Source organism: Podarcis raffonei, chromosome 2 (genome assembly GCF_027172205.1).
Source record: "Podarcis raffonei isolate rPodRaf1 chromosome 2, rPodRaf1.pri, whole genome shotgun sequence".
NCBI lineage: Eukaryota > Metazoa > Chordata > Lepidosauria > Squamata > Lacertidae > Podarcis > Podarcis raffonei.
The window spans coordinates 71,020,027-71,042,564 of record NC_070603.1 but is presented as its reverse complement, the minus strand read 5'-3'; the positions used below and the strand labels follow the sequence as shown (position 1 = coordinate 71,042,564).

The 22,538-nt window shown below is 40.6% G+C and overlaps 1 protein-coding gene across 3 annotated transcripts in view; it reads left to right on the top strand.

The window, feature by feature from the left end:
• The first annotated feature begins 605 nt into the window (after nucleotides 1–605).
• Nucleotides 606–22,538, top strand: part of USP4 (ubiquitin specific peptidase 4) — a 37,255-nt gene continuing 15,322 nt past the window's right edge. For 2 of the 3 annotated variants that reach the window (XR_008328979.1, XM_053377372.1), the window contains exons 1-13: nucleotides 606–849; nucleotides 1,267–1,394; nucleotides 2,869–2,999; nucleotides 6,521–6,647; nucleotides 7,279–7,424; nucleotides 8,186–8,244; nucleotides 9,569–9,700; nucleotides 10,730–10,847; nucleotides 11,519–11,692; nucleotides 12,488–12,646; nucleotides 14,453–14,677; nucleotides 16,263–16,346; nucleotides 18,363–18,457. Coding sequence is in view for 2 of the 3 variants with exons in the window: in XM_053377372.1 (XP_053233347.1) it covers nucleotides 722–849; nucleotides 1,267–1,394; nucleotides 2,869–2,999; nucleotides 6,521–6,647; nucleotides 7,279–7,424; nucleotides 8,186–8,244; nucleotides 9,569–9,700; nucleotides 10,730–10,847; nucleotides 11,519–11,692; nucleotides 12,488–12,646; nucleotides 14,453–14,677; nucleotides 16,263–16,346; nucleotides 18,363–18,457 (1,706 nt within the window). In the remaining variant the exon portion in view is untranslated. The remainder of the gene's footprint in view (nucleotides 850–1,266; nucleotides 1,395–2,868; nucleotides 3,000–6,520; nucleotides 6,648–7,278; nucleotides 7,425–8,185; nucleotides 8,245–9,568; nucleotides 9,701–10,729; nucleotides 10,848–11,518; nucleotides 11,693–12,487; nucleotides 12,647–14,452; nucleotides 14,678–16,262; nucleotides 16,347–18,362; nucleotides 18,458–22,538) is intronic. The other variant, XM_053377373.1, reaches the window with a different exon arrangement.

Here is a 22,538-nt window from a genome sequence, read left to right as displayed (position 1 = left end):
AAGTCCCATTTGCAGGAGCAGGAAGCCTGTTGCACAAGTAAGCAACTGCAATTCAATATCACCCAATATTAATGGTTGCCGCAAAAAGAGCCCAACATGGTACCGTATATTTCCTAGACGAGCAGTCTCCAAAAAAAAGCTTAGGATAAAAAGGACAATTGCCATTGCCCTTATGCCAACCCAGCAGGACGACCCACAAGACCTTCAATATCAATTCACTGGGTTGGCTGCTGGTTTCAAGGAGTGGGATGTCCAGAAACAAGAAAGTGTCATGGCAGCATAACACCTAAAGAAGCCAAAATGCAGCTGCACCAGCAGAGATCCACGGGTCGCCAACGTGGTGCCCTCTAGATGTTGGTAGTTCTAGTCCACCGAATGCAGAAGGATCCCTTTATAGCCAGGGTCGCTGTCTAGTTTGAGGCACGACCTGCAATTCTCAGCCCTTCAGAGGTAACTGACACCGCAGACGGAGCCTGTGTGAGCGACTGGAGAACGAGGGTTTCCCTGCCGCCCCGCCCGGAAAGCGGCTCCTTCTTCCTCAGCGTCAAAACACCCCGCTCAGGCGGAGGCGCTCGGCCCGGCGCTCCCTGCCCTCCGAACGCCCGGAGGCGTCGCCGCCGCGCCTGCGCAGTGCTGTTCTGTGCGCGCGGCGGCGGCCGGGCGAGGAAGGATATCCGCAGTTGGGGACGGCCGGCCGGGCGAAAGCGCTTGCAGTACTGTCATGGCGGCTGCCGAAGTAGGGTTAGACGGCGGGGGAGGCGGCGGCGCCGGCCTGAGGCCGGACGCCGGGACGCAACGGGCGGAACTTATGCCGCTGCTGGGGACGGCGCTGCGGCCGGGAGAGTCGTGGTGAGAAGGAAGCGGGGCCGTTGTGGCGGGTGGGGCGGCGGGAGCGAGAGAGCGCGGCGGCTCCTTTCGTCTCTCGGTGTCAGGTTGAGAGCCAGGCCGCGCGCGCGCCACCTCCTCCGCGCAGGCCCTCCGCGCGCCCGGGCTGTTGGCTTTCGAATGCGGGTGTTCGGAAGGGGGGGGCAGCAGGAGGCGCGAGCTGCTCCCCCCGGGAGTTTGGTGTTGGTGGTAGGAAGAGGGTATGTCGGTGCCGGCCGGGCCCTCCCGGTGCTGAGTCACTCTTCTTCGCCCCGTCCGTTCCAGCAACTTCGTTCACCTTTCCTGCCTCCCGCTCCAATCCTGCCCCATTTGTTTGTTTTATTACTCTTTCTTCCCCCTTCCTCCTCTTCTCAAGGCGTCTTTCACCCCCTTTTATTGCAGGTTCCTAATTGACAGCCGGTGGTTCAAGCAGTGGAAGAAATACGTGGGCTTTGACAGTTGGGACTTGTACAACGTTGGGGAACCTAATCTCTTCCCGGGACCCATTGATAACTCCGGGCTTTTTGCAGGTAAAGTTGTGTGGCGAGGGGATTAGAATTTGGAGTTTGGAAAGGACTGGGAAGTGGAGGAGGGAAAATGTCACTGCACGGTTCTACTTTTTGGACTATGTTCTGACAGTAAGGGAGCCAGTGCCCTTCCCCTCCAATCTTTCCCAGTACACTTTCCCAATTCTTAAGTAGGGATATTAGTTTTTCTATATGATAAGGCAGCTTGCTTTGGAAAAACTATGATGGAATCTAGCATGATTGTCACATCAGCAGTTACTGCAATCATAACTAGTATTGTAACAAGTCTTAGAGGTTCCACCCTTAAATAAGTGTCTCATTCTTGGCTTCCACACCCTTCCTGTGGGTTTTTTTTTTTGTATTTCTCCACTCAGCCTAGGCCTGAAAGCAGATGACTTTTCTTTCTTTGTAAATGGAAACTGAAAGAGTTAACCGTTACATCTGCTTCTGCATTGTAAATCAGTTGGTTGCAAATCATTATTAGCTTCGTATATTGTGTCATAGAACTTCAAATCATTAGGCACATCCACTGAATTCAAACTTGTGTTTGAATAAGTTTTTGATTCGCCCCCTGAGCTCCAGGTGCACATTGTTTCCTTGGCTTAGTACTGGTTCAGGTTTGTTGTGGCACAAAGTTGACCTTGGTAAGGTGATAACTTAAAATCTGAAGCCTGCTTCATACATGATCTTTCATTATTTGGGAGACTAGATACCTTGAAATCACATTTTCCTGTATTGCAAGAGGTTCCCAGTGGCAGCAGAAGCAGTGGAAAGAACACACCATTCTGACATGCCACCTCTCTCCAGATACAGTCCTGAGAAATAACACTTGAGCAACTCTTTAAAAGGTTTAAAGTAATATATATTGTGAATAGGTAGAGCTATTTAAATTTAGCAGCAAAAGGCAATATAGATGCTGTGTTCCTCAGACCAGGTTTGGATCTAGACATATCAAAAAAGTGTTTCAGTTTAAAGCATTGTAAATTTAAACAGGGAAGACAGGTAGAGAAAAACAGGACTCTACACTGCCATCTGGTAGCGCAGTGTTATATCTCACATACAATGCATATAAATTGCTTTTTCTTTATCAGTCTAGCTGAGTCCCAGGAAATCACTAGAAAGTCTGTGTACAAACATAAAAAGTTTAAGTTTGCTTCTCAAAGTCTCTGGATCATATTGGTATAGGAAAGTCTTCCAGTTCTGCATTGTACTTTTTAAAGAAAACTTCAAATACTATACAGCTGGTTTTAATTGATTAATAGTTTGAAATTATGTGTGGGAGGGAAGTCAGAAATTATCAATTGTGAAATAATACCACTTGAGTCTCTTCAAGACTTACTTTGATGTGGCTATTTAAATTACCTTAAGTTAGATTTTCAGAAGTGTCTGTCACTTTGAAAGTGTGTTTGTTTTATTCAGGATTTCCAGGAGAACTGTTTGTCTTCCTGTTTATTATAATGTTTCCTTTCCTTTTTAGACTCAGAAGCTCAGACTTTGAAAGAACATCTCATTGATGAGTTGGATTATGTGTTGGTTCCTACTGAAGCCTGGAACAAATTAGTAAATTGGTATGGTTGTATAGAGGGACAGAAACCAATAGTGAGAAAGGTAAGTGATAATGATCTTTATGTAACTTACACTGTTTTGCCGCTTTGTGGAATCATGTGAATTATCTCTTGAGCTACCCAGAGAAATGAACACTATAAAGAAAATTTTGGTGTCATTTAACTGGTGCATAGGATAATGATATATTGTGTGACATATAAGGTTGAATAACTGGAAATACAGGGTAGGAAATGAACTGCTCTTCCCAGTATTAGGATGGCTCCTACAGTTTCAGAATGGCTTTATAGAATGTTTCTTGCTTAGCTAATGTAGAGTAGAGGAGAAAGTTTCGCTTCAGTTGCCCTGTACTCTGTTGATTAATCATTTAGCCAGAACACAGGAAGAAGTTAAAGGGTGGTATCCAATTGTGTCCATCAGCTAGTGGGACTTGCTGTTCTCTTCTCCCTGCTACCTCTGTGGATCTCAAAAAACATTTTTGGAGGGTTGTGTGGAGTGAGGAGACTGGAGTAGGTTAGAGAGTGGGTTGCCATGGGGAGGAGAGGAAAGAGAAGAACTGTTTATTCTTTGGATAGGGGAATACAGTAAAGGACACTCCACATGAGCCTTCTACCAGGAATGCTTCTTTTCAGTGGAAGAGATTATGTATACTGACTTCAGAAACACAGCAGGACTCTACACAATGCAGAAAGTAACTACACAATGCAGAAAATTGCTTTGTAGGCTGGATCTTAAATCAAATAGTTAACTGTGCAATAAATAATATATAGTACATGCTAATGCAATCTGGTATAATTTTAATGAACGACATAGAAAAGAGCATGTGATATGCCATAGGAATAATTCCATTTTCAGAATAAGAAGATAAGCTAAACATGCCCATATTGCTGCTAAAATACAGTATATGCTTTTTAAATGTAGGCCTTAAAAGGAATGTGCAAATGTACAATAGGAAGGGTAATTCCCCTTTTTATCCCTCCTCCCCCACAACCCCCCTTTCCCCTTTTTATTTTTGTTTAGATTGCGTATACTTTAACTGTTTGATAAAAAGGTAAAGGTAAAGGACCCTGACAATTAAGTCCAGTCGCAGACAACTCTTGGGTTGCGACGCTCATCTCGCTTTATTTATCTACTTGCACTTTTTGGCATGGTTTTGAACTGCTGGGTTGACAGGAGCTGGGACTGAGCAACAGGAGCTCACCCCGTCGTGGGGATTCGAACCACCGACCTTCTGATCGGCAAGCACAAGAGGCTCAGTGATTTAGCAAATTGCTATGATCCATTACTGATCCTTCTTTTTTCTTTTATTGCTTTTATTATTGATTGAAATTGAAATGAACAAAACCATCTCCCAAGTGTCTACCAAATGATTACATAACATTCATTCCTTTCCCTGAGCCAGAAGATTGTACCTAGTTTTATGTGTTGGACACATTACAGCCAGGCAAAAACATTCAAAGTATAAAGCAGGGCCAGGGAAGCATGTGACCTATGGAAAGTTTACAGCAGGAGTCGGCAAACCACTGTCCGAGGGCCAGATCCAGCCCATCATGGATGGTCTGTGAATCGTGTGGATTCTGTTCATTAATTTTTTTCTTTGTTAATTTTTTTCCCTGCGCTGCCATTTTTGGGGGGCGCCATTTTCACCCCTCTCCTCACACACCACAGCACCTCCCCCCTCCTGGCATAGAGGAGGAAGGGGAACGGGCTGAGCACCATTTTGGGCAGCGCCTCTCAAGAGCCAGCCAGCCCTTTCAGGCCGCTCATCCCGCCGCCGCTGCCGCTGCTGCCAACCTCTGCCGCTCACAAGGGCAGGCACAGGAGCCGCAGTTGGCAGAGCACAGCACAGCGCCTCTCCAGAGCCTGCCCTTGCACTGGCAGCACCATAGGTAGGCAGGGGGAGGGGAGGGGCTGGGGGAGAGAGAGAATCCTCTGCTGCGTGCATGCGTGCAGTCTGGCCCGCCACAAGGTCTGGGGGACAGTGAACTGGCCTCCTCTAAAAAATGTTTGCTGACTCCTGGTTTACAGGGCCAGATAGAGAGATCTGGATGGTCATATTCAGCTCTCCTGTTTTGTTGTAGAATTTTACAATCATGTTAATGGACTCCCCAATAAAAATGGGGCTTCAACTTGTCAAGGCATTGGATGTTCCAGTTTTGTGCCAGTGTTTCCCAACTCTTCCAGAGCAACTTTGGGGAGGCAGTTTGAGGAAAAGAGATCTTGGTAAACCTGATCTTGCCCTTTGCTGTTTGGGTCTTACCAGGGTGGATTTGATTTAAATCAAATCGATTTAAATCATTATCCAGTAAGACTTGATTTAAATCATTTTTTAACAGAAGGACTCATTCTTGCTGGTATAATCTTAATATTTACAACCAAATGAAGGTTTCATTTTTGGAATATTAAATTTTCAGAGTAGTTTTTATAGTTATAGCAAAAATTACTGATTTGGTTATACTATTAGAAATACATAGACAGATGATTATGAAATTATTGTGAGGTTTAATAAGTTAACAGTTTATATTTGGACAACTTTTCTGCTGTACTTTATTGGAAGGAGAAAAATGATCATTTCCTTAATAACAAGTTAAACAATTTATTTAACTAAAACAATAACATTATAGCATATGTATCCATGTTTGATAACTGATGATGTTAAACATGTTTTTAAAAAACTTAAACTGAGTTTTAGCACACATGAAAAACTTAAAACAAATCCTTATTTCCTGATGAATAGCCTTTGGACTATAATGTAACTTAAATAGAAAACTATCTTTAGAAAGAATTTTTCCTCCAAAAGCATTTTATTTTAAAAATTCAATTTAAATTTAAATTTTGTTTATTTTATTTATTATTATTATTTTTAAAAAAGCATTGATTTTTATCCATCATGGGTCTTACCTCTTGGTTTGAATAGCTAAGAAGAATAGTTAACTATAACAGTTGGTTGGTGTTGACTTCAGTGGAGCTAATTTTGAAATAAACACACTTGGGATTGGGCTGTAGAAACCTCTGCAGGATTATCTGAAGCCACTTTGCCAGTTGTAGAACTAGAGTTAAAACCAAGGACTTCTGTTTTATGTGAAACTCTAGATCACGGGTGTCAAACACAAGGCCCGTGGGCCGAATCCGGCCCGCCAGACCTCGCCATGTGGCCCGTGTAGCCGCTTTTTTTTTGACACAAGAAAGCCGCCTCTTCAGCGCATGCACGGCAGCCTACAAGCCAGAGAACGTCTGCCCTCTAGCGGCGCCATCCGTTCTACACAGGAAACCTCCACTTTACATGCATTCAGGAAACCTCCACTTGTTTTTATATTGAGCGCATGCCATCCTGTGATGTGACAGATCCAACAGCTGCCTGAACAACCGGCCCTTTGAGGGTGACCAAACTGCTGATGCGGCCCCCCGATGAATTTGAGTTTGACACCCCTGCTCTAGATGATGGCACTGTTATCTATCAGGCCAAGATATGGATACTTTGAGGGTGGAGCCTTTCACTTTAGACTACATATTTGCTTTCAGAATAGTTTGTTGTACCTACTTTACAGGAAGCCTTTTCTTCCTAGGTTGTGGAGTATGGACTGTTTGTGAAGCACTGTAAAGTAGAAGTTTATCTTTTGGAGCTGAAGCTATGTCAGAACAGTGATCCTGCTAATCTTATGAGCTCTTATTTCAGCAAAGCAGACACCGTTGGTAAGTAGCTGTTTGCTAACGCCACAACACACCTTGAAACACATCTACACTTAGTGGTGTCTAGTAATTTATTTAGATCATTAAATGGGGCAAGTATATTTTACCATTTTCTTCTTGCAAATTTTGTTTTCACAATCATCTGAAATTACTTCTTTTCCCCCTGTGAAGTGGTGAATGCTTCTACTTATCTGATCCTCCTATAGCATTGCTAAACCACGATTTCACTCCAGCTTTTATTATTTGTCCTTAGAACTGACAGTTACTCTTCAGCTTTAGATGCTTCTGCCATTGTTCAAACAATCCTACCAGCAGACTGGTTATTTCAGTAGTAGTAGAATGTCAGCTTCAGATAACCCTAGCTGCATTTTAAATAAATGATTCCTTATCTTTTAAAGTGATAATATTTAGCTATTTCAGGCAATACAACTATGGTCAGAAATTAAATTTTATAGAAAATTGGTATGTATAGATACAGTTAATAATTCACCAATGTAAAATAATCCAGAATTAGTATACACCTTCTTGTTTATTTAGCACTAGTAAATAAGCACCTTTTTACACTTTGAACAAGCCACACTCCTCCAACCTAGTCAAAATACAGCTTGTAATAACTTTGTCTCTTTCTTACCAGCTACAATTGAAAATGAAATGCGAAAGCAGTTTAATATTCCTGACGGAAAAGAAATTAGGCTGTGGAGCAGATACATGAGTAATACTTATGAGCAGCTAAGCAAACTCGACAGTACTATACAAGATGCGGGGCTCTATCAGGGACAGGTAAGAAGTCCAAATGTCGCATGTTGTATTGCTCACCCTGTGGGCTGTCGATAAAGCTGTAATTTGTAAAAAAGTTACAATGGGAGGAATTCAGGGTAATACTATGGCTGTCATTCTGTCAGGGCCAGCTTTTCAGCTTGCCAGACAGAATTATTCCTCCTCACCACCACCCTGGCATGCTGTTCTGGGGGTTCTTCTGACACCTCTACAAGCCAATTTTGGGGCACACGGGGGGGGGGGAGCCCAACTGTGCTAGCAAGAGCTCTTGCTAGTAGGACTTGGAAGTTGGATCCCATCCCATGTGATTATGAAGTCATACAAAGTATTCTGAAATTTGAGCTGGTTTCTCAACTATTTGGCCAGGTTCAGTCAAACGCCAGCCATTGTGGAAGAGCTACTGCATTCACAGCCTAGCAGCAATCATATACAGGCAGCTGCATGTGGTGGCTGTTTCTGCCATTGTGTGATTTGTGGGCCTGGAAAAGACACGTTGTGATCAAATTGCCACAGTAGAGTGAACAACTCTTCTGAGTAGATGCTGATTCCTTAAATGGTAACTTGTAAATGCTGCTGAGTGAAAACCCTTCCAGAGCCTCCTTTACATCCTAAGGTGTTAGCATGGGGGTTATTTAATTGGGAATCTCCTGTTTTGTAAGCACTGATTTGCTTGTATTTTTCTGCACGGAACCAAAGAAAGCCCAGATCTATAAGATAGCACTCCTTTTACCTAGTTTTACTATTATTTTTCTTTAACTTTAAAGGTAGTGTTAATAGAAGTGAAGAATGAAGATGGTACGTGGCCCAGGCAATCTCAGACAAAGTAAGTTTTTCTCTATTTATACTTTCCGTTTCTCTATCTCAGTTTAGACATTGCAAAACCTGAACACCAAACCATGGTTTTGTGATGTCTGAATTGTGCCTCTGTCTAACTTGGGTCTGAGAGGTGTCTCTACCACTGTTTAACTTGGCATGATATTGACTATTTTGCTTCTTTCTCTATTCTGTTGTTATTACATTGTGTTTATTGTCCTGTTGTATTTTAACTTGTTAGCCACTTTTGAGAGCTTTCAGGCTAAACAATGAGATAGGAAATGCCCCATTTTTCTAAATTGAAGTAGCAATGACTTAAAAAATAAGTACCAAAAACATACTTTAAAGTTACATTTCTAATTCTTGAAGGAATTAATCTTATTTTACAATATTGAAATAATACTTTTCTTAAGAGGTAGTGAAATGCGCAGCTCAACTTTTTAAAAAACAGTGAAGAACTATCCTATGCACTGCTTCATTCTGAATTGAGCCTGTTGCAAAGCCATCTACAATTTAAGCCACATGTAAAGATTCACCTAACCTGCCCCTACAAAAGATTCCTGCGGGGATTTCGTCCCTTCTGCCCCCCCACATGATCCCCAAATTGGCTTGGGAAAGATCAGAAGAACTTCTAGCACAGTACATGGTTCGCATACGTGGAATTATTGGAAGATGAAACATTGAATTCCACCCAATGTATCAGGCATTACAGTTCTTATTGGTCCCTGACCACTGCTGGAGGTAGTTAAAATGTTAAGAGTATTTACAAATCACTGGTAGATTATGCCAATGAATATCTATTCTACCTAAGCCTTCTTTTTCAAAAGATAATCATTTCATTTAGTAGATTAATTTTAGTCCTAAAAATCCTGTTGGTTGCCTTCTGTTCTGCTGGGAGGTCTTGCTAGCCTAGTACTCATTACAATGATTGATTGTGGATCAAACACTGATTCAGAAGTATGGCTGTTTCCTTGCAATTATTTGGAGATCTGTTAATCAGCTGGAATGCAAACGTTGGCGCATTGTATCATGCGCTCTGCCATGTAAGAAATTGCCTTGTGTAGCTTAGTGCACTTGCATAAGTTCTCCTTGGTATTTTACAATAGGGAAATTTCATACAAAATGAGGGTGAGTACTAGATTTCTAATTCCATTGACTCAAAAACAATCCACCTCTTCAACCTGATGTCGTTCCTTCTGGTTTGGAAATCCAGAAATAAACAGTTTAAAATAGTAAACTATACTAAAAAGTCAGTTAAAGAATCTCAGGAATTTTTTTTAAAAAAAAAAAACAAAAACCCTGATGGGATTTTTATTACTTTTTTTCCCTCCCAGATCAAGCACTGCAACAAGCAGAAATCTAGCTACCTCTTCAAAATCATCAGCAAGCTCTTGCTCCTCTTCAACCATTACAAATGGTGATAGCAATAACTCCTATAGTTTGAACTGCTCCAGCCTTGGCAAAGGGTAATAGCAAGAATGTGTCTGCTGTTCTTTATGTAACTTCCTTTCTCCGAATACTTTTATGCATTCTCTTCTTTATTAAATAAGGTTCTGCCCTGAAGCATTCATGGCTCCACTGTTCGGAAGCTAGCTATGTATAACTTTAAACTTAACTTCAGTTTCATGGCCCTCTGGCATTTTTTTGCCAGTTACTATTCCATTAAGATGTATGAGTTCTGCCAATTTTTCCTACAATAGCACTTTATCATACAATAGCTGATAGGAAAAAAATGCCACTCTAAAATAGTTCATTAAACCAGATTGCGTTCTCCCATATAAACCTACTAGGACATTTGAGATCTCCCTTGGAGGCTGTGCTCTCAAGGCGCTTGCCCCTAGAGGTGTAGTGAGTGATTACTTGAGGCAAGGCTTCCCAGTCACGGCACCAAAATTATGGCAATTTCTGTCAAGCAGATTCACATTGCCTTTTCCTTGATACAGTAGTTTTGAAATGCCTGGCAAACACAGTATTACATTGGAGGATTTTAGGACCCTCTGACTTCAGTTCTTTTTATCCTGCTTGGTTGGGGTTTTTTGTGGTAGTGGTGGTGGTGGTTTTTCCTAACTTTAGTTTTAGTCTTGGTTTCGTTTTTCATTAGCATAATGTTCTGGAAACCAAAAAGCAGGATATGAGTATTTTAAGCAAAATATAATATCAGTAAAGTGAGTCTCCACCTACAGTATGAAATGGTACAGTCAGGCAGCAGACTGGCTACCTCATAATACTTGATTGTGAGAACTAGGTCTGAGGGAGAAATTTTATAGTGTAGGCATGTGTATACTATAGATCAGTTGGAAAGTTTGCTTTGTCTTAAGTTTGAGTTACGTGTTTAATTGTATTGTGTTTTTATATTCTGTAAACTCGCCATAAAATTTTGATGCAGGGCGGGTAAGAAATACAATATACATTATTTTTGTATAGCTGTAAAATAGTTTCTTAGCCGAAATATTCTGCAACCTGTTATCATATTCCAGTATGTTTTCCCCCTCCAGAGGTTCTAGCTTTTCCTGCAACTCCTACAACAACAGGGAGAGCCCTCCACAGTCACAGCCTGGTCTCTGTGGGCTCAGTAACCTAGGAAATACATGCTTCATGAATTCAGCTTTACAGGTAAAGAACTGGTACAATCTGCTGAAGAACCTAGAGTGGTAGGCACTGTACTGCTTGGGTTTTATACTACCTGATCTTAAATTTTATAACTGTTAGGTTCCCATACAGCTTGGAAAACCTACAATGGAAGATAGAAAGCTGCATTTTTCAAGTGTCAGAACCCTGGTCTCCGTATTGCCGATATGTTATAAACCAAACCCTGGCTCCTCTATGAGTAGCACAGGAGCAGCAGGGCCAAGGGAGGAGCAAAGTGGCTATACTTTTTGCTGCGAGAATCCACTCAATCATACTTAGCCATTGTTTGGATTAGCATTGTGTGCAAACCGGGCTGCTTACTGGCAGCAGCTCTCTAGGGTTCAAGGCATGAAACTTTCTCAGCCCTATATGATGATGCCAACGTTTGAACATGGAGCCTTCTGTATACACAACAAGTGGTCTACCCTGAGCTATGACCCCGTCCTCCCAAAATAGAAATAACCCAGCTAGTACATGTTCCTCAGTTTTCTTCTTTCAGCAGTTTCCATATGTAATATTTAATGTAGCTTGTAATACAGTCCTGTATAGGGTGATTTTGCTGACTCTAGTACAATTTTAGTTTTCATTGGGCTGAAAATGGGTTGTTGGCATGGCTTTCTTTTTTATGCATTTCTTGTGTCTGAATGTTCTTCTAGTGTTTGAGTAACACCCCTCCACTGACTGACTATTTCTTGGAAGATGAGTATGAAGCTGAAATAAATCAGGAGAATCCTCTGGGAATGAGAGGAGAAATTGCAGAAGCATATGCAGAACTCATCAAACAGATGTGGTCTGGGAGAAATTCTCACGTGGCCCCCCGCATGTTCAAAGTAAGTAGACTTTCTGTCATTGCAACACAGCTAGAGGAAGTGACATTTTTGGTTTCATGCTTTCTGCATGGAGCTTTAATGTTAGCCCTTGGGGAAATACTTTCCCCATCATGAAATGTCTAGCCTGGTAGCTTAGGTTGAACTTAAAAGAATGCTAAGTATGATATGGACTCCTGAGTGCTACAGTGCCTTAATAATTCACTGAATGTTGCATATTGCAGGGAAATGCCATGCATTCTGTTTAGAATAGTTGTGGCTTCTAAAGCTTTTACTGATACAATTTGATTTTTAACAAGATTTTAGGAGTTATCTGACTTCTTTTTTGAGAACTGTTTTATCTGTTTACTTTTTATTGTTTTGTACCACTGTGGTATGTTGTAAAGTGCAATATTCCAAATAAAATTGAGCCGAAAGTTAGCAACTTTATATCTCTCTGAAATTAGTTGTACACTGAGTTGCTTTTGAAACAGTTGATAAAATTGTACACATGGTATTCAAATCACTTGTTGATATTCTGTACTCAAATAAGTAACAAATGTACTTTATTAGCACGTTTGTCAGTTTCACAGAATTTTACATGGATTAACCATACGGCAACTGTATCTGATAACTGTTATCCAAAGAAACTGATACGAGAGGAGACTTCATACATCTTGGTATCTTTTTGACATTAGTTTATTGCTAGGAATTAGCTAATCTTCATTGAATTCTGCAAATGAGGCTAGAGTTACTGCTTTTCCCTTCACTGCTCACATGCATCTTCCTAATGTTGTTTCCCCCCTTTTTTAATTTTAGACCCAGGTTGGCCGCTTTGCTCCTCAGTTTTCAGGGTACCAGCAACAAGATTCCCAAGAGCTCCTGGCCTTTCTTTTAGATGGTTTACATGAGGATCTAAACAGAGTAAAAAAGAAACCTTACTTGGAGTTGAAGGATGCTAATGGGAGGCCTGATTCGGTATGCTGCATAGACATTCCACTGCTTGAAGTTAAATTGTGGTATAAAACAGTAACACTCAACATACATTACAAATTATTTTTGCCCATCCAGTTCCTTTGTTTGTCTTACTGAGGATGTCTTTTTCTTAGCAAATGAATCCATGAATCAGTCCACTTAGGACCATTGACTCTTAGCCAGGCTTCAACAAATATGCTTCCCATTGTGAGTGTGGCCCTGTGCTCTGATAAGCAGGTAGCCTTCCTCCTAATTTTGAAGATGCATACATGGACGAGATTGTCCAAGCAGTTGCATGGCAAACTCCACTAGCTCCAAAGTTGGATCAAATTAGTGGCACTTACTAGAAAGGCAGAGTCCAGATAGGCGATGCAGGATCACAACAGGCATGGCAAAGTACAGTTTGTCAGGACACTGGACAGATCACTGTGACTGATGCTGGCTGGAACTTAACTACAGTATTGAGAATACATTAGCTGTTTTCAGTTGTGGCCAGCCAGATATAACTATCCTTCCTCTCATTAAGAACATAAGACCTGCATAGCTAAATCACCATTATCGGGAAGTTTTTAAAATGTTTGATGCTTTATTATGTTTTATATATTTTGTAAGCCACCCAGTTTGGCTGGGGAAACCTGAGAGCCAGGTGACCCTTTCCAATTGTAGTCAGTTGCTGTAATCCTCCTTTCTTGGCCCTGTTTAAACCGAAGTAGAACAAGGGCTTAAAAGGGAATGACATAAATAATTACTTGGGGACAGTGCCCAATTTAAAGTTTCACTTAATTGGGCTGCTTTTCCATTGCAGGCCTAGTTTTTATTACGGTAATTTTGAGAATTGATGCCACACATACACACGCGCACACACCCCAGTGTAGTGTTTATTAAATAACTGCCTTTGCATGAATGTCACAACGATCATAGTTGGAGCAAACATTGCCGAAAGCTACATATTTCTTAGGTTTGACTGTACATTACTAATTGCGCTGCAGTACTGCTTAAGCCAACCTAGCAGTTCGAAAGCACGTCAGAGTGCAAGTAGATAAATAGATACCGCTCTGGCGGGAAGGTAAACGGCGTTTCCGTGCGCTGCTCTGGTTCGCCAGAAGCAGCTTAATCATGCTGTCCACATGACCCGGCAGCTGTATGCCGGCTCCCTCGGCCAATAAAGCGAGATGAGCGCCGCAACCCCGGAGTCGGCCACGACTGGACCTAATGGTCAGGGGTCCCTTTAGCTTTACCTTACTGCTTAAGCAGTTCCTTGCTCACTTGCTAGAAGCTACCTCTAATCTGCCTTTCCCTAGGTTGGGATTCACTGAAAAAGACCCTGTCAGCAGCAGCCCTGCACAGAACACTTCTCCTCCCCTGTGTGCCCCAAATTCCCTCTGAAATTGGTTTGGGTGGTTGGGAGAACCCCCAGAACAGCAGGGGAAGAGGAGGGGCATTGTTCCATCTCGCAAACTGAAATCCTTAGGCAGACAGAATGTTTGTAATAGTGTGACATTGGAATTCCATCCCTAGAACTGGATTCTCTCATACTATGCCAATTTCACCTACACACTAGGGTGCAATCATCTTGTACAGTCTGTTCTGTTCTGTTGCAGGTCACTTGCATGTTGAATTACAGGTATACCAATAAGTGAATGATTTCATTGCATACAAACATAGTTGTTCAGCATCAGTTTGTCACATCACGTCCTTCTATTGTATTTCAATATCCTTCCTTAGAGATAAAAGCTGTTTCATCAGAACTTGCATCTTAATCTTTATACTGTGTTTCTGCTTCTCTGCAATGTGTTTTATTTTTTGCAGGTGGTAGCAAAAGAAGCTTGGGAGAATCATCGATTGCGTAATAACTCTATAATTGTAGATATTTTCCATGGTCTCTTCAAATCCACATTGGTCTGCCCCAAATGTTCTAAAGTTTCCGTGACTTTTGACCCTTTTTGCTACTTAACCCTTCCATTGCCCTTGAAGAAAGATCGAACCATGGAGGTTTTCTTGGTTTTTGCAGATCCACAGCGCAAACCTACTCAGGTAAGTAGAGGTGTTCATGTTGGTCTTTGTTATGAAAGACAGAAAAATCAAATTGTAGTGTTTTGTGCCCTCTGCAACTTACAAGAGGTTGCCTGCTTTTAGCATTACAATTCCGATACTAAGGGTCATTGTGTGAGCTGCGTTGTACGCCTCCCGCCTGCTCAATGTACATAGAAACACACTCAGATATCAGGTTCAAATCCCATCTTCCCCATAAAGCTCACAAGATCACCTTGAGTCAATTACAACCTCTCTTACCTACCTTTTCTAGTTACCTACCTAGCTACCTTCCAGGATTGTTGTGAGGAAAAAATGTGCAGAGGAAGAGATCATGTACAACACCTTTACCTCCAACAAATAAATGGAATGAAATCAAAATAAATATAGCTGGAACAAACATTGCCCTCTTAAAATACACAGTTCACAACAAGCCTTCCTACCCCAGCATGTACAATGACCAGCTTTGCATTATATGTGCATTATATATATATATATCAGCATACGTACACACAGAAATAAGATGCATCCAATACCCAATCTTGAGATCATTTTTACAGAGACACTGGGAAGGCAGCTAAGTCTGTACTCCAAGCATGCTCACCTGTGAGTACGCTCAACTGAGCATAGTGAGATTGACCTCAGCTGTATGTTTTGTGATCTACATGTTTGGAGAGGGAATCTGTCCAATCCATTTTTCAGCAGGTGAGATCCCAATTGCCAGTCATATTACACGCAGGGAGGAGGGAACCCCAAGGATGTTCACACAGAAGTGAAGCCCTGGCCACAATTGCAGCCCAAGAATCAGAGATGACCTCTCTGCTTTCAGTCACCGCCTAGCAACAACATTCCCACAAAGAAACCTAATTGGCCTGTAATTATGGGCTGATAATTTTGGATGTAGTTTCCACTAAACAATCTTTCACAACCTAGTCTTCTGCATATTTCTGAGTCTTATATAAACTGAATTTTGTTGCTAAGTGTCATAACTTATACCTCACAAACTACATAGGGTAGTATCTGACTGAATTGTACTCAGAGTAGATCCACTGAAATCAATCAAGTTAAGTCATCGGGTGTATATTGCATATGACTAATATTAGATATCAGCAATAGTGATCCCCTTAGCAATAGTATTAATTGCTTCTTGGTAGATTGCAAGCTGAACCCCCAATACAGTGTATCTTTCTAGCTTTAGTTAAGAGTAAAAAATGCCAGTTTTTTTCCTGTCATACCATTAGCTTTTCACAATCCCAGCAGTGCTTATAACAGGACAACATTTTTACATTTAAATTTATCCTAATAAAATGTAGTTTCTTCACAATTTTGCTTGATTGCACAAACAATGGTGGCTGGTTTGGACATAACAGTAAGCCAAGGGTAGTGGTTTGTTGCTCCTACTTACTAGCAGGTAGGAGAAAAGCAGAAGCTACGTTCACAGTAAACTGTTAACCATGTCTGACTATAACACACAAACACACCCTGTATCAAACCTGGTTACTGATGCTGATCCTTAAGTCTAGAATTGTATTCCTTACCAAGGTTTATTTTGCCTAGTATAAGTGTAATGTTCTGCTTTTTCCCCCAGTACAAGGTAATTGTGCCAATGATGGGGGCTGTATCTGACCTGTGTGATGCACTCTCAAAATTCTCCGGGGTTCCTGCAGAAAATGTAAGGCTAAATAATATTGTGTGATAAATAAAAGGGTTCAGTTTTCTACAAAACGTTATTAGGTAGACTGATTCCTGAATTAGTTAAAAATAACTTTAACAAACATTAAAAGAAGGTGACTTGATATTGTGGATTGGGCACATCTTTTAAAAGGTTGTACATTTTTCTTTTTAGGGCAAGAAGTGAGGAGTCACGTTCCACTTTCCACATGTTAAAATGTTTGTCTATACAGAAACTTAGATGAAAACAAACTGTCCTCTTTCAGATAAAAACTCTGACAAGAACAGCTTGTCAGCATGAGCCCATTCTCTGACCTTGTCCTTGTTCTGCTTGCCCTAATACCAACTATGTATAGCACTCATTTTGAAAGATGTCCCCAAGTGCTTGAAGTGAGCATTGGGTCAAAGTGAGACCTTGGATCCTTAGCACTGATAACTCCTTGATAATTATGCACATTCTACAAATATTTAATAGGAAGGGCATTCTTAGCAGAATTTGGTATTGTGTTACAAATGATCTGTATGTAGTTGAGAATTGATCTTGTGTAATAATGAAGAGTTCTTTAAACTGGAAAGATTATCTATTTCTATATCTTATATAGCTCAGTCTGTAGATCATGAGGCTGTTAATCTCAGAGTCGTGGGTTCAAGTCCCACGTTGGGCAAAAGATTCCTGCATTGTAGGGGTTGTATTAAATGAACCTCGTGGTCTCTTCCAACTCTACAATTCTATGAAATCGTCTGGTGAAAGACATCATCTTAATGTTTTATAATCAGATAATATTTAAGAGGAAAGAAAGAAAAATAACAATTGCTATTCTAATGGGCTCTTTGAGAGTGTATTTGATGATGGTGATCTCATGCAAAACTTAAGGGATATTCTAGAAACCAGACCAAATAAATGGGGATTTGAGGGAATAGGAGGGAATCCTATTCTGGTTAGTGTATTCAGGTCAGTTCCCACCTACTTCTTTTGTCAGCTCCCTAATGTATATGATAGCCAACCTTAATTATCTTGAATTCAACTCTGTAAACTGAAAATGGTGGAGAAGGTGATTGAGCTGGGAAAAGAACACATTTGGGATTAAGGAAGTGAGAAGAAGCAGTGGCTAGGCCAGTACCCTTGGGAGAAGAACCCTGTTTCATTCCACTACCTAACTGCTTATTATCAGATCAAAGTTTTTGTTGCCAGTGGTTGTTAGGCATTCTCTTTGCCATGCTTTCAAGCAGCTGTTTTTCAAATTACATTTCCCATTTTGAAATCTTAAAGAGATTTTTCTCTGGGCAAGCTATTAAAGCAACCAGTTCTATTCCTTCAGTTTTGGCATCTGTTTTCTTGGCAAACACAAGGAGTTTTAACTATTCCTCATCGCTGAGATCCAGTATATTGTACTAGTTTGACTACTGGTTTTTTGTTTTTGCTTAGTCGGCTTATTTAGGGACGCAGGTGGCGCTGTGGGTTAAACCACAGAGCCTAGGACTTGCCAGTCAGAAGGTTGGTTCGAAACCCCGTGACGGGGTGAGCTCCCGTTGCTCGGTCCCTGCTCCTGCCAACCTAGCAGTTCGAAAGCACGTCAAAGTGCAAGGAGATAAATAGGTACTGCTCAAGCGAGAAGGTAAATGGCGTTTCCGTGCGCTGCTCTGGTTCGCCAGAAGTGGCTTAGTCATGCTGGCCACATGACCCGGAAGCTGTACGCCGGCTCCCTCAGCCAATAAAGCGAGATGAGCGCTGCAACCCCAGAGTCGGTCACGACTGGACCTAATGGTCAGGGGTCCCTTTACCTTTACCCTCGGCTTATTTAAGCATATCTCATGAGTCACTTGACACCAAACTTCCTCTTAGGGTTGGACTAGATGATCCTTGGGGTTCCTTCCAGCTCTACAATTCTATTATTCTGTGATTGGAGAATATTGAAAATGCCTAGAAGAAATTTCAATATTTTTCTTGAACTTGGCTTATATTTTGATTATCATTATGCTATTCTGACTTCCATTCTCAACTATTTCCTGTTTTTAGATGGTGGTGACAGATGTTTACAATCACCGATTCCACAAAATTTTCCAGATGGATGAAAGCTTAAGTCAGATTATGCCAAAGGACAACATCTTTGTGTGAGTAACCGGTTCTTTGGGAAGAGTAGAGATAAGAAACTTCTGCTATGTAACATTTGAGTGTTTAGCCTGAAAAGATTATTTGGTACCCACAATTTATGTAGGTGATCAGTAGTTCTTACATTGTGTTGTATGCTGTTCTGATGAGATATCATGTGGTGTGGGACACATATTGTTTAATTAGTGACCTTTGAGGTGTTGGTGTGCTGCTATTTTCCTCTTGGGTTTTTTATTGTTTAGCTGTGCAGATGCCAATAGATTCTAGAAAACATTGGGGCTATGTTACATGGAATGCTAAATCTCCACTGAAATTTACTAACGTTTTTGAAAGAAAGAGCATGAAAATGTTTACATTTACATTGGGAAATCAGGCATGGAGAACTTGTGACAATTCGAAACTAAACCTTAAACTTTGGATTCTAGTTTTAAAGTTAGCTGTAAGCCTGCCTCATATACACCTACCCCCAACTTCCAGTGTGTCTGCAGGTTTTGTTTTCTAAGTATCTGTCATGTACACATTCCTATAAAGTTGTGTATATATGAAATGTTGGTGGATAAACATCATGAGCACTACCTTGTGCTTCTCTTGTCAATCTTTTGGGAATGCACCAGTAAAACTGATCCTGGAGTTGGTCAGTTTGGGCAAGTTTGGTGCAACATTTATTTATAGTAAGTGGATGGGGCTTGTTCATCACTGTCAAGTAAGAAATGGCTAGAACAGAGACATTTTTAAAGCAGTATATTTTGACATCTTACAATGCACCTCTTTTTAAGAAGGTTTTTTTTGTGTGTGTATACGGTATGCATGCATGCGAGCACACATACACATACTGTATTAGAATTGCATTTTGGATTGTATTCGCATTGTGTTGGAGCTATGAGTACAAAAATGAACTATAAAAGATGAGCCTTTAAACTAAGTTTTTAGCAATTGGATATGATGGCAGAACATCACAAATCCTACTAAATTTATCTATTTTTAAATTCCTAAAAACTCTCTGTATTTAGTTAGGACTTCGTTAGATATTTGTTAATGGCAGATTGTTTTGCAATTCTTTAATAGGAAACTTCAAAATAGTTAAAGTCAAGCAGATTGTGAAATTAGATTAGGAGAAGTGGTGGTAGTGGCAGTACAGTGATTGACTATTGATATCAAGTGACAGTGAAAATTTGTTGGTGGCAATAGGAGGGTCTGGCTTTGTTTTGTGTAGTATTTATAGAGCTGCATCATTAAGCCTCTCTAAAATGATAACATGGTTTTGTTAAATACTAGGTAGGTTCAGAATAAGAATTTACTCATCCACAACGTGATTGTGGAGGATAAAGAGGCCAACCTAGCATAACTAAGACTTGGGTGGCTCTCTGACCAGTTACTCGGTGCAACAGCAGGGCAGATTTCAGTGCTGGGGATAGAGGTACAGTGGTACCTTGGTTCTCAAACTTAATCCATTCCGGAAGTCAGTTCCAAAACCAAAGCGTTCCAAAACCAAAGCATGCTTTCCCATAGAAAGTAATGCAAAATGGATTAATCCGTTCCAAGCTTTTAAAAACAACCCTAACCCTAAAACAGCAGTTTAGCATGAATTTTACTATTTCACGAAACCATTGATGCATAAAATGAAAGCAATAATCAACGTACTGTAATATAAAATAAATAAGACAGTATTGTAGATGATAAAAATTAAAATAATTTCCCCCCCTTACCTGCACTGATGATAGTCATTGTTTGGATGGGGGACTTTTATCCATTTCCACAGTCACAAAATCAATCAGTAGCTGAACTGGGTTCCACACAGTCACAAAAACAAATCAATCAAAAAACTCTCAAAAACAAAAACGCAAAATAAATAGCAAAAAAAAGAGAGCACCAAACTTAGTCCATTCCAGAAGTCCGTTTTACTTCCGAAATGTTTGAAAACCAAGGTGTAGCTTCTGATTGGTGCAGGTTCCCCAGAAACACTTCCAAAAAGCATTAGAAAACTGGAACACTTGCTTCTGGGGTTTTGGCGTTTGAGAACCAATGTACCACATTATTGACATAGTTCTTAGAATTTCAGTGCAACTCACTAGTACACCTCTTGCCCTCAGGGCAGAATGAGAATGTCTTTACCTGATGTTGGGCCATAGAGACAGATTAGGGGTGCTGCTGGTATACCGTCCACACCCTGTTTCCCAACAGCCTTGATGGCTGTGGTGGTTGTGAAAATAGTATTGAAGGAACTCAGGATGATTGTCCTGGGTAACCTTCAGTGTGTGTGCCGAGGCTCTCAGGGCCAGTTTTTGAGTTCATGGTATCTGTGGTAACCATGCATCTGTCTCATCATCTATCTAAGATGTGGTAGGACATAGCTTGGATCTGGTCTTTGCTTCAAGTGGTGAAAGTGTCTGTCTCTTTCTGTGGAGTAGGGGGTGGGTGGGTTCTACAACACAGTCATCATGATCAGACCACTTCCTGGTGAAGTTTGGAATTGTGGTGCCTACATCCCCCTGCAGGGGTGGAGGTCCATGGAGATTAATAGAATGCAGTGGATTCCTGAATGTTATGCAGGAGTTTCTGGTGGATAGAGTAAGTGAACCTGTCAAGGCCTTGGTCTCACTACAGAATGTCAAGATGAGATGGGCCGCTAACACAAATCCTCCCAAGTGCTCTCTTAAGTGCTGTGGAGTCCATTCAGTAGCCTGGTGCTTTGGGAGCTGCAAATGATGAAACAGGCTGCATTACACTAGAGTACAGGTGGTGGAAGGCTTGTTGAAAAGCAAACAAAACACTTTTGTAGAGGTAAAACCTCTCTTAAAAAGAATTTAGCATCTCGGTTCTAGTCAACCTAAAATGTTTGCTTGATTCCCCCCCCCCCTCTTTTTAAAAATATTTTTAATTTAATTTTTCCATATATACTTCTTCTAACAATATATCTTTAACCATTTTTCGTATTTCCACTTTCCTCCCCTGGACTTCCTTCCTACTCCCGTTTTGTTTTATTTCCATATTGTTCACCCTGCGTATTGTTTCCCCAAAATTTTCCCAATACGTATAGTCTTATTTTTTGTTGTATACAGTTGTGATTGTTTACTCAAACCCTGCCAATGAGTCCATTTCTTTATGTTGCCTATTCATATATGTTGTAAATGGTTCCCATTCTCTTTTAAAGTCTTTGCTGTCCTTTTCATGTAATGTTTCTGTTAATTTTGCCAGTTCTGCATATTCCATAAGTTTTCCTTGCCATTGTTCTTTCGTTGGTATTTCTTCGGTCTTCCAAGTTTGTGCTAATATGATTCTTGCCACTGTTGTTGCGTACATAAATAATCCCCCCTCCCCCCTTTTTTTTACATCTTGGTCTAAAATTCCTAGGAGGAATGCTTCTGGTTTCTTAACAAAAGTCTTTTAAAACATTTTTTAAAATTCATTATATATTATTTCCCAATCATTTCTAATCTTTTTGTATTCCCACCACATATGATAGAATATTCCATCTTTTTCTTTACATTTTCAACAAGTTTTGGATCCCTTTTTATACATTTTGACCACTTTCTCTGGTGTTATATACCATCTATACATCATTTTCGTATAATTCTCTTTCAATAAGATACAATCTATAAATTTTAGGTTTACCTTCCACATCTTTTCCCAGTCTTCAAATTGTATATTATGACCTAAATCCTGAGCCCACTTTATTTGTGCTGACTTTACAATTTCATCTAACATTTCCCCATAAAGTTTGAAACTGTATAACTAAAACCTTTCTTATTGTCTTCCTTAAACTATTCATTTAATTGTCTATGATGTAACCAGCTTTGTAAAAAGATCTTCAATTCCTCATATCCTTTCAGCCTTAACCCTTTTTCCGCCTCTATTAATAATTCCCTATATGTCGGCCAATTTCCTCCCTTACTAAGTGGCTTTCATGCTAATGCTTCCACCGGCAAGAGCCACCATGGGGTTTTTGGTTCTAGAAAGTCTTTATATTTATTCCAAACTTTTATAAGTGTTTTTCTTATTATATGATTATGAAAACCTTTATGTTTTTTATCTTTCCCATACCATAAATATGAATGCCAACCAAATCTATTATCATGTCCTTCC